This window comes from Mesitornis unicolor, unplaced genomic scaffold (genome assembly GCF_000695765.1).
Source record: "Mesitornis unicolor isolate BGI_N332 unplaced genomic scaffold, ASM69576v1 scaffold458, whole genome shotgun sequence".
Taxonomy (NCBI): domain Eukaryota; kingdom Metazoa; phylum Chordata; class Aves; order Mesitornithiformes; family Mesitornithidae; genus Mesitornis; species Mesitornis unicolor.
Genome location: NW_010202287.1, coordinates 25,661 through 37,948, shown reverse-complemented (window position 1 = coordinate 37,948; position 12,288 = coordinate 25,661). Strand labels below are relative to the sequence as shown.

Genomic DNA, 12,288 nt, shown 5'->3' with positions numbered 1-12,288 from the left:
CAGCAGAGGACCTGAGTACGTGATCAGGACTCGTAGGAATCAGCAGCTGTGTAAAATTAAGCATTTTGAACTAGGACTTGAATTCTTTTTCTGTAAACAAAGTATAATTTGCACAAATAGTTGCTGTGGTTCAGTAATGCTTCTCATGGATTTATGTTATAGGGTCAATCTACTCATGTACAGTAAGTCCAGTGTTTCTGCAATGTTTTGGGGTTGTGTTGTAGCAGTCATACTCGTGTCAGTTTGTGCAGGAGATCCTGGAACAGAAGCCTATTATGGAGAACAGAATTATGATGTAATGCTTTCTGTTTGTATGTAGTTTTCAGTCTTACCTAGGGCACTCTGAGGTTAAGATTTCTTTTAATGCTTCTGAACTTTGAAGTCTCCTGTTTGGCTTATCACTTATGGCAAATGTAATCAGTTTATATGAAGATATGGCTATAAGTTCTGTACTTATTCAGAATGATTTGTTTTGTTGAAGCAATCCAAATTTTCCTGTACAGTAGAGATGTTCTTTTAGAAGTTGGTCACTAATCTAGTAGTAATCTATTTTGATGCAACTTTGGAAATGCCTTCAATTCCCATTTCAGGACAAATGCAACTACAAGCTTGTAAAAATTGACTGTACTTTGATTTCAGGTATTCTGATTCACAGCATATGTTTTAAAATAAAATCAAGACAATTTTTCTGGGTGATTTATGCAAAATAAAGTCATTTAAGAGCTCAGTTTCCCTTAAAGGACTTGTTATAAATGATCTGGAAAGTTCTACCCAGGATTTTAAAGTTGTCGATACAGGGAGTTAATATTGGCCAGAGTTGGCAGAGGCTCATGAAAAGTCTATGGTGGAGCACGGGAACTGAAACTTACCTTTCTAACTGCACACTGGATGATTCGCATCGCTTCTGGGAGTGATAATCTTGGTCTTAATTTGGCACTGCTTGTAATAGCTCTGCTTGTTCACATCAAAAACTGTCCTTCATTGGAGGAGATATGATCCACGCTATACAAGTCAACATCTGAGGATAAATCTGAAAGATACAATGTGCTCTAATGCAGAACATGCTCAAGTGGGAAGTGACCAGGCGATACCTTTGGTTCTGGATTTGTTGATTATGAAAGGATGTATAAATCTTGTGCTCAATGTAACAGTCACTGGTGGAATAGCAGCCACTACCTCCCTTTCCCACCTTTAGGTTAAAACCCTGCTTTTTGCTTTTGATTATCACCCAGTGTTAACAATTTTCTGTAAGCAAAAACAGGGAGGTATAAGATGGTTTTTATATTTAATTTTTTATTAATAGTGGTATTTGGTGGGATAGGGTTGGAAATAGACTGATCATAGGCAGGTATCTAGGATTCTAGAAGTGTGTTCTCCCTTTTTGTCTTCTCACATCCAAGCATTTTTCTACTACTTCTTAGCTTGCTTCCTGGTACATACCTCTTTGGTACTGTGCTATTCAGGATGTTTCTAAACTTGGATCAGAAAGACTCCTGGGAGATTTAAAAACATTAAAGAGGACAGTTAAAAAGTACACTAGGAGGGATATTGCAGAATTAAGTTGCTTTCTGAACACATCGAGTGGTCACTGTTCCTGTATTTTGGCAGAAAATTCATTCAACTTTTTATTAAGTCAATTATCATTTGCAATGACTCAGTAATCCTACTAATTTCAAGCTTTAATGGTGTTAAATCAGAATATATTAGAGACAAATCCCTATATTAATAAAGTGCTTTAAAATAGGGTAGGATTTTATTCTTGCTTGGCAATGTAAAACATGAGCATAATACGTTTAATGTGAGATTACACTTGGACAGATGTCTTAGGTCACAAACTTAAACGTATGTAGAAGCCAACTATCTACCTTACTTATGAGTCTGAGAAACTTGACAGAAGAGTTTGCTTTTAAAACAGTAGAACTATTCGTTCTAAGCATTCAAGAATCCATCAGAAATTTCACAGGCTGCATTAACAGAAGGGATTAAATTCACAGATATTAATAATATTTTAGACATTAGAAAATCTGTCATTTTCCCTGTCCATTTTGCTGTTGGTCAGTGGTTCATTGCCCTCTCTACTTCCAAGTTTCTAAATGACCATTAAATCACCAGGAGGACTAATTCTCATTTCCTTTTTTGAATATCAAAAATGCTCATAGAGCTAAAAGGACCCTAGAAACAGAAGCTCGTGTTTAAGTAACACTGAAGAGCAAGAAAAGCTCAGCACTATTTTTATTCAAGTGGTGTTTTGTCTGATTGTTGTTGGGTTTTTTTTAATGTAAAGGTGTATTTCAGGACAAGAGATAGCATTTCTAAATAATTGTTTTCAATTTCAAAATGCTACTTTGTTGAACCAGAACATTTTGGGGGTTTCTTAAAAGGCTTTTTAGATTTATTTTTTTTCTGCTCACAAACCTATGTAGTAAAGTCTAGCTATGCTTAGAGTGATGTAATAGCTATGCTGCTGATTTTTTTAGCAAAAGACTCCGCTATTAGCCTGCCTGCATCAGTTCATTCCTAAGTCAATACAACTGTATGTGTAAAGTAGCAACAGAATTTGGCTAGACATTTACAGAGAAAGAGCATGTGTTCACGAGGTAATTTGACTTTGAAAGAAATCGCTGTTTTCCACGTGGTAGCCTTGTTCTGTGTGTCATTTCAGAATTAATGATACACTTGAAGAAATGTTGTTTGCTCTTGAGGGAAACTCATACTGGAGTTTTGTCAGTTGGACATGCAAGGTGGCTCAATACATGAACAAGGACGCAGGCTCCACAGGAGGTCAGTCAGGTGAGCAAATAGCTACTGCACAGCATAGGCTTTATTCTGATGGTTCCTTGTCTGTTTTACAGTTCACTATTCCTCGGAAAGAGAAAAGGTGATGATTTTTGCACTTGTAAGGCTGTTTCTCTTTATGTTTCCATCAACCTTAGGATTCACCAGCAGGATGAATCATTAGCAAGGAAAACTTTGAATATACAAAGCCTGACTCTGATAAATAGCTGTGATTTTGCCAGCTGGAAAATTTTTGGGCTTTCCATTTCTAATGGAAAAATTGCAGCTGGTTAAACCTAGTTGGAATCTCCACTTTTGGAACAGTATTCTGTCAGGAAGGCTTCTTTAATCCAGGATAAAAATGAGATATCAGACTAGCTGGTCACTCAGTAGAGGTATTTCTAAGCTTGTTTCGTATTAGGCAAGGACTTAATACGTGATTCCCTTAATGCCAGTTGTCCTCTGATATTCCAGATGGCCTGACCCATCTCCTGTCAACTTTCTTGAAATACTCTAGATATTCATTATTTGGGGAAAGCTTTGAGAGTGAGATTTATGTCCCTAATGGGACAACTTCCATTTCAGAATTCTTTCTCATTAAATATTTCTGTTACTCTTGGCATTTTAGTGGAGCTGTGAAACAGGGCACGATGTGGCTTATCCAAGCAGCTTTTAAAAAAAGGACCTCACCCAATATCACCTGTTTGTTTCCTATATGTATTCTCACCATGCCCCCAATTCTTCTGTTTTGTGTGGTTTTTTTCTTTTTGTGGGTTTGTTTGTTTGTTTTTGTTTGGTTTGGTTTTGTTTTTTGGGGGAGGTTGTTTGTTTGTTTGTTTGCTTGTTTTGTTAGTTTTTTGTTCTGTTAGGTTTTTGTTTATTTGTGGTTCTGTTTTGTCTTTTTTTTTTTTGGCCACTTATATTTCCAGATTCTGAAGAATTTAGGTTACCGATGAAAATTTTTTAAGCTAGTTCTTGGGATTTGAGAAAGATCTTGTTCTTTTTAAAAGTCTGTTTTTCTGAACACACTTTTATTTTTTTTCCTCTGCTCTTTTTGTCTGTAGAGCTAATCAGAATTGTGCTGAATACCTCATCAGTAAGGGGTCAGCTATGGAATATATGCAAAAATAAGCAGTACTTTTTTAATCAAAGAACTGTTAGTGAAATCAGCTTTCAAAAGTGAATTCATTGTACCTGTTTTGTAATCTATTATGGTTCCAGATATGTCAGTTATCTGGTCAGTGACAGTGAATTTCACAGAACTGCTTTCTCTTTACTGAAATTCCAAGGAAAAAGAAATATTAGAAGTAATTTCAGTGTTGGGTACAGCACTAAGTATTCTCAAGTATAATAAAGCTAATCCTATTTGAACTAGTTCTGCAGTTCATGTATAATTCAGAAGTTTTCTTCTATTTTTTCCTTTTTTTTTTTGTAAGGAATTGTATTTTTCTGTAAGGAATTCTGTAAGGAAAATACAGATATGTCTTACGTAGAGATGATATGTGTTGATCTGCATTTAATTCCTTTAAATCATTCAGTAGAACTGGCACAAAACACTTTAAAAATTGCATATTTGCTTCTTTTATAATGTACATAATTTATTTCTAATTCTGCACACATTCAAGTCCCAAATGTGGTAGGACTTACCCAGGTTGTTTCAGTGGGAGTCAAGCAAGTTGTTCATAGATGTGTTCATAAAAGCTTGCTTTGATCAGTCTCTTGATGGTGAATATTTTTCTCTGCAGATGGACTAGAATCATCTCTATGTTCTAGACAAAAGCTCAGTTTGGAGTCCATCCTAGATCATTATTTAGGATTTCTGCAAGACTTACCAGATAATTCCTCATTTATTTCATGGGCACGGTAAGGTTGAACTAGTCAATGTAACTTCTTTGTTTAATTATTTTCCAGAAATGCTTTACCCTACTTACAATCTGGACTTCTGTAATTCTCAAATATAATTCCCCTGCCTCTATTCACTAAATGACTGGTGTTTTTCAGTATTACTGGGAAGAAATAAAATCCTGCAAAGAAAAATACATCTTTGTGGCTGTCATTCAAAAGTATTAAAAAGAGACATCTCCATCTTGAGTGTGTTATCTATAGTAACCAAAGTGGTGGACTCCTGATGGTTCCAATGTGTTGTTATAAGGGCTTCTTGTCACTGAGTTACTTGTGTTATAGTCTTGCTAACGTCTAGATGAACAGTGAAACAGAAGCCATTTTATTGTCACTCTGCTAAAAAGAAATATATATCCCTCATGGAACAACTTCGGATTAATTGTTGAAAGCTGCCTCTGCTGCTAAGTGCCATGAAATATTTACCATGCTATGCTGGCAATCATAGCTAAGATTACTTTCTAAATTGTATTTCTAGACTTTGAACTGTATTTTTCATTATGCTGCTATTTAGCTCTTTGCTAGATCAATCCCTCGTTTAACCTATCAAATGGAAATAACCACTATCAATGCAATGAAAGGTGAAGAATCAAAAGTTTATAAATGGCACAATTTTAATATTTCCTCCACTGTTAGACAGGTCATGTTGTGCTTTTCATTCATGCAGAACTTGACAGGGATTTTTGTAGCTTGATTAAAATGAGCTTTAGAAGCAAAGAACTCCTGTTTTGTGTTTTCAAAATCTTATGTATCCTTGATAGCTACAGTAAAACCAAAATGGAAGTTAAGTAGAAGACGGCTTGGTATCGTGAATGTTCAATCACTTTTCTTTTGTGCTCTTTCTCAACTTTGTTATAAAGATCAGTGCAGACACATTTGCTAGGGCAAGTATTTGGATTTGGTCTTAAATACTATTTCTGGAGTATGCGCTATTTTCTCTACGTAGTAGTACAAGCAAAATAGTCTGATATGTTTGAGCTTTCTTTGCTACACATGAAGAGATATTTCTTTGACTTGAATAGGTCTAGGAAAGAGCTTTTAGGTGGGGAATGCTTTTTTTTCCCTTCAATGTTTGACATCTTGGGATCTCTCCTGCAGAAGCCATTCCAGTAATTGACACAAAAATTCCCTCACAAAGTTCTTTTTATGTTGTGAGCTGCTCTACATTTTAACTATTAAAATAAAACATATTTAAGGAGAAGGTATTTTCAACTTGAGACCTTTGCAGTGGAAAGCTCCTTTTTTCATGCATCTCAATCTTGACTAGTCTTACGGAACTAGTAATTTTTTTTTTCTTCTGATAAATAGTGCTGACACAATGGAAAGATCAGTTGGAGCTTTCCAGTTTTTTTCATGATTTAGGTTTTTTCTAGATATTAAAATAGCATTTTTCAACTATCCATCGGTCAACTGAAATGTTTTGGCTTTCAATAATTATTATAAAACAAAAAAAATCTCTCCCAAATTAATGTAAAACTAGAGGTTCTGTTCAATTTTATTGATAAGTTACTTTCTATAAAATAATTAGTCTGGGTAGCATAAAAGCTTTGCTCTTTTCAGCAGCTGAAAATGTAACATACTTAAACTAAAGGTTGACTGTGACTTGCAAACTTGACTATAATTACTGATAAATGTGCACTTCTTTAACCTAGCTGCCTACATTCAGGTTTTGATTTAAATGTGGTTCTGACTTTTCAGTGAATTTTGTTCACATTTTTGAAAACCAAAGTTATTGTCATTTGTGCTATTTGAGGTTTTGTGGAGATTAATTTGTCACTACTATTTAAATGATGTTTGAGCTTTCTTTGAGTTAAATAAAACCATATTCTTAAATTATAAAATAAATATTCAACCAATTCCTGTCTGCCTGCTAGATAACTAACATGAAAATAATTGTGCTTAATTTTTCAGCATTTTGACATCTTTCAAAGAGCTTTTGAAGAGAGAAGAGAACTTATGGATTTCCAGTGAAAAGGAAATGGATCATCTTTTTCATCTTGCAGAAGTCCTAGAAGAACTTACAGTGCTTGATTTCTCAGTTTCTTCAAACCAGTCTTTAATCAAAAATATCTTGAATAATACAATTATGTGGATGAAAAGTTTTGCTGAGGGGAAGGAATCCACCACCAATTTGTCACTTGCAGTTTCTGCACTCCATAATAAACTACAAAAAAATTTCCAGCTTCTTCGGAGAATCTGGACAAAAGAGAAGACAACAGTTTTCTGGTATATAATGAAAACCGTATTCTATGAACTTGATTCTAGGATGTCTCATTTGAGTCAAGTGGAAGAGGAGGAGGTATTAGAGACCTTATTTAGAATGATATTTTCCATTACAGAAAATAAAATCCATAATAGAAGTATCCCATTGCTCCAAAATATCCTGACTGACTGGCCAGAGTTAAATATTGCTGCTTTGAACCATCTAAAAGACTTAAGTGAAAACTTCCTAAGGAATCTCTATGAAGTTGGATATTTGAGTGATGATCATATCAATGTATCTTTCAGGACAATTCATGGAGTGAGTAATGCCTCCACTTTATTACTCTCAAATGCAACTTTCATATATAAAATAAAAGAATTAGGAGAAATTTTGAACGATTTCTTCAAAAACATCCAAAACTTAAACAGTACTAGTGTGGCCTCACTTGTTCCAATACTTCTCTCTCTGTATCAGAATGATGATCTGGTCTTAAGTATTGAGAGCAATAACACTCTGTTAACATTTCTTTATGAGACTTCAAAAGGTATTTCCTCTTTTCAAGCATGGCATGATTTCCAAGACAGAGATAAAGTTTTTGATTTTCTGTCTGCAACTTTTGATCTTCTCTGGAACTTCACCAGTAAGTCTCTCTGTGATAAGTTACTAATCATTTACAACTACACAGAGTTTCAGGCACAGTCTCTTGTACAGCAAGGAAAAAAAGAAATGCAAGTTGTATATAGCACTCTGATCAGCCTTAAAACTTTGTTTATAGATGAAGAACTCCAAACAGCTGCCTTTTGTTATTTGGAACATTTTCTTGATGTCTCCCCGGAATGCCTAGGAAATAATGGGTGCGTTGATTTTTATCTATCAAATGATACTTCTGTAGATCATTCAGCAGAGGTTTACAACTTGTTTCTGCTTCCACTGGACAGTGTTCTATCTAATATAACAAACTTGGGAGATAAGGTAAGCATGTCTTCTGCTTTGCACTGCACTTTTACATGGCTTCAAACCTGGACAGAGATTTTTGAAGAAGCATCAAAAATCTTAAATTTGAATTCGACCTTTTTTGTCTGTCTAAGAAATGATCTGGCAGATCTCTCTGAAAGTCTTATAAATACAACTCATGGTAAACTGTGCAATAATTCAGCTATGGCTATTGTTGAAGCTACAGCCACCGCAATTAATTTGTTAAAAATAATATTTGAAGGAGGTGATGATTTAAATGACTGGAAATATTTTGAAACTTTCCTTGGTAATCTTCAAAGTGTATTTAATAATGCAGTTAATGTCACAAGCTCACTTAAAGGTAACAGTTTAGACAGTGTTTCAGAAATTATGGAAGTCATGATCACTGAACTGCATAAATCTATCCTGAAGGTTGTTAATGGAGAGTTTTTGAATTCTTGGCTTGATACTTTCATCTCAGGAGGATCCAGGGGAGAAGATAAGAGTACTGGTGTGTTTTCCATTGGAAATTCCCTTTCTTCTATTCTCAAGCTCTCCCAAAAGGAACTTGGAATTATTTTCACTGAGATAAAAGACACAACTGCTTTCTTTAAAAGCATACCTCAAGGCAAATATATGGTTTGTATCAGCATTTTCCAGAATATTACCAGATTAATTTTGGACAGTGCCCTGAAAGACATAAGCCATTTGCAAACAAATTTTTCATCTCATCTTAATTCCTTTCTAAACTTTTATAGTACAGTGGATGAAGCGGAGGATTGTAACAAGTGGATATCTGGATTAAGTAATATTAGTGAAAAATACAAGTCACTGACCCATCATGAAAGTGTGAAACATATTTTATTTCTACTGAAATCTTTGGGAAACATTGAGACAGATGCTAGGCTAATGAACATGATGGAATTTGTAAATTTTATTTTTAATTTGATACTCCCTGAATGTTCCCTAACTGGTTCTGATGTGATTTGTGTAAATGTTTATTTCAATATTATAGCAGAAACTTTAAAATTTATTGTCCCTGAATTTTACATAAAAGATGACTTTAATGTGCTTGATTTTATGTTTACACTTTTAAACAGCTCTGGAGGGCAAATACAAATGGTTGTCAATGATTTAGTGGGGCACTCATGGTATACATCAAATAAGACCCATTTTAGTCAGTCAATCCACAGATTTAACAGGACTTCAAGGATGTTCTTTAATCCTTTTCACCATGTTCAGCTCTCAGCAGTAGAACTTTTGGCAGAAATTCAAACTCTTCTGAAAAATAAAACTTTTGAAATCCAAGAAAACATCTCCTCTCATCTGGATATTGAGATTGTACCTTTCTTGCATAAGAAAAATACCAGTTTGTCAATGGAGTTCTTTCAATATGTGATTAACAAACTTGACTCAAACTTGCAGTCTGAACACAAAACTTTTCTCCAAAACCTGATAGAAACAGTGGCTCTGAATATTGAACTGGTATGGAAGGCACTTAAAATTTTCAAGTCTTCTAGTTTTACTGTCTTTTCATTAAGAGATGATGAAGAGTTTACAAAGCATATGGTAGCCTTGGTGCAAAATATGAAGAACATGGATGTTGAGTTCTTGATAGGTCAATTCAAACAAGTCCAGAGAAGCCTAGATAATTTCTTTAAAAATATGAAACCTTTGTATATTGACAGCTCTGAGTTAGGAATGTTAACAGACTGGTGGGATGCATTTGAGAACAATTCGTGTAATTGGAACCTGACTGGCTTGCGGCAAATTACACGACTCTTTGAACAAGATGAGCTCTACAACGCGGAAGAGATGTTGCATGTCCTTCTTGATGTTATCAGCCTAACAGAAAGATTAGCTCATAGAAACATCACAGAAGCACTGACTGAAGTATATGCTTTCATAGTGACTCAGGAAGAAAAAATGCGAATGTTTACTGAAGAGGAGTTCTCTAATCAAGTAGAAAGTCTTCTAATTTTACTGGAGTCACTCACAGATATGTCTGATGAATCTGCAGAGGCCTCCGTTTGTTTTTCTGTGGCATTCTGCTGGACTCTTACAACAGCAACACCTCAGAGTGATACCACTCTTAAACCTTGTGACTTTCTTCATAGCAATTCTACTTCTAGTTACAACACAGTCATTAATGTCTTTAAGGAGCTACAAATCATCACTCTGGAGGACAGTTTCTCATGCACTATGGAAGACTTTCAGATGGATATCATTCGCAATCTGACTTGCTTTTTTCATCAGATCAAAGAATGGAACTCTATTCTTCTGGAGTTTTCTGAGCTCCATCATGTAAATGGCTCAGTTCTCAAAGATCTTCTAGATTTTTGGAATGAGCTATCCCTCTATGCTGTGCCAGTGCAGGTGAGTAATACATACTTAATCAATTGTTCCTCCACACCGAAGAGACAAGTGGCTTTACAAATCGTAGAAATGCTGGGCAGTATGCCAGTGACAGAATTGGACATGGCCAAAGGTGTTCTTGAACAGCTGGATGATCTTTATGGTGGTCTAAGTTGGAATCAACATTCAGGAGCATCGTTTATAAAGACTGCTCTTACTAATGTTAAGAATATGACCAGTGAAGTTTCTGGACTCCTGGATACAGAAGCTGTCCTTTCATTTCTTTCTGTAATTCAGCCTTTAATGGCACTGTCTTCTGTTGGAAACCATACATACTCCATGCTTATGACATTATCAGCTTCAGATGGAAACAGTAATATTTCTGGTAACTTCGAAAACTTCTGGTTTCCTATTGTTACAAGCATAGAAGATTTATTGGTGAATTTTAATGTTAGACATTTACTTGAGGTGATAGGCCAAGAGTTGCAATTACTAAGGTTAGCCACTGGACAGTCCTCTTCAATGGCTTTTGATGGTTTAATACAGCGGTTTAATACATCATCTGTAGATGCTATGTTAGGAAATTTTGAAGACATGCAGGAGATTATGAACAGCTTTCTATGTGAATGTAACAATAAAAATTATTCTAAAATAATGCATGCTCTAATTCCCCTTATGGCTAATGAAAATTCATCGTATGACCTGCTGCTGGCTGTCAAAGACATTATTGACTTTCTGGAACTATTTCAAAATAAGTCTAAGGAAGATTACACTGGTATGTTGTTTGTTGATGGTCATATTAGCAGAGAAAAGTTTAATAATACTCATACTGCTGATTCAGTTTTACTAAACAGTCTCCTTCATATAATTGCTGATCTTGCTGTTACAGAAGAAGCTTTGCACGCAAAAACTATTGAGCTCCAGATAGTTGACTTAGTTGATTCATTTTTTGATAATGCACAATATAGAGAAGTTTCTACTCAGTCCAATATAACTCTGGAGATCATGCAGGAGATCTTGCAAATGATATTTCAGTCTACCACAGAATATGACAGAAACAAAATAACCTTCTTACTAAAGGACTTGCATGAGGATATCATGGCAGAAATGAGGTGAGCATTTTCTATGTACTCATTTTGACAGTGTGCTGACAATGACGGAAGGACTCTTTGTAAATAGCTCAATTAAAACTTTTAAGTTACTGTTTCTTTTCAGATATGTGCTTTTTAGTAAAACAATATTTTGTATCAACTTATATTTTTCCGACCAGCCATATTTGGTATCACATTATCTTGTGTGAACCATTGTATTGATGTGTTCAGTCTTTTCTATTGATGCTAGAGGTGGTTTCTTTGGAAGTATTATAGAATCAAATATTTGAAGATGGTACCGTTTTGAAATCCTTGCAGGTCTGAACAATAATGCCAGTTATTGGTGGACAACAGTTATTTTATCTGTGGAGCTAAATATTAAGGAATGTTTGGGACTACTGTTTTGTAATGGGTGAGAGGTGGGGTGTATTTTTTTTTCATTTTCTATATCCAAATGTAGAAATACTGTATTTGAAATGTCTTCAACTTAAATTTGCTGATGACTTATGCAAAAAAGATGATCCTTTTGGGGCTATGGTTATAGACTTAAGTTGTTCAGTTTAACAAATGCCATTTCTGAAGGAATCTTCAGCCCAACACAATTTTTGCCAGATTGCTCGTATCAAATGTAATCCAGCAGCAGAGGAAACTGCTTCAGGAAAATGTTTACTGACAACTTAGTAAAAGTACTGCTAGACTGGAATTGGTGCATTTAAGTAAAACTCATTGAATGAATCCCACAGGATGGTTGCTCTAAACAGCTCTAAAGTGTTTTACTGGTGAAGCTACTGATCCTACTGACATAGACCAGCTGAGAAATGGCATACTAAAGTTGATGCATCAACCCTGATGCGGTATTTAAACCTTTATCATTTATTTTACACAAATATGTCAAACCAGTGATCAGCAGAGCCAAGTATTAGCCAAGTCTGTTGAAAAATCAAAAGAAAACACTAGAGAAGTGGTTTATTTTCCCCAAATACTGATTATCAGAGATGTTGAGTATTCTGC

The 12,288-nt window shown here is 35.0% G+C and overlaps 1 protein-coding gene across 1 annotated transcript in view; it reads left to right on the top strand.

Moving 5' to 3' along the window:
- LOC104545240 (ATP-binding cassette sub-family A member 13-like) overlaps window positions 1-12,288 on the top strand; it is a gene marked incomplete at its 3' end in the record, with an annotated part of 49,733 nt that overhangs the window by 13,117 nt on the left and 24,328 nt on the right. Inside the window, 1 exon segment of the mRNA XM_010190329.1 lies at window positions 6,586-11,298. Coding sequence (XP_010188631.1) covers window positions 6,586-11,298 — 4,713 coding nt within the window.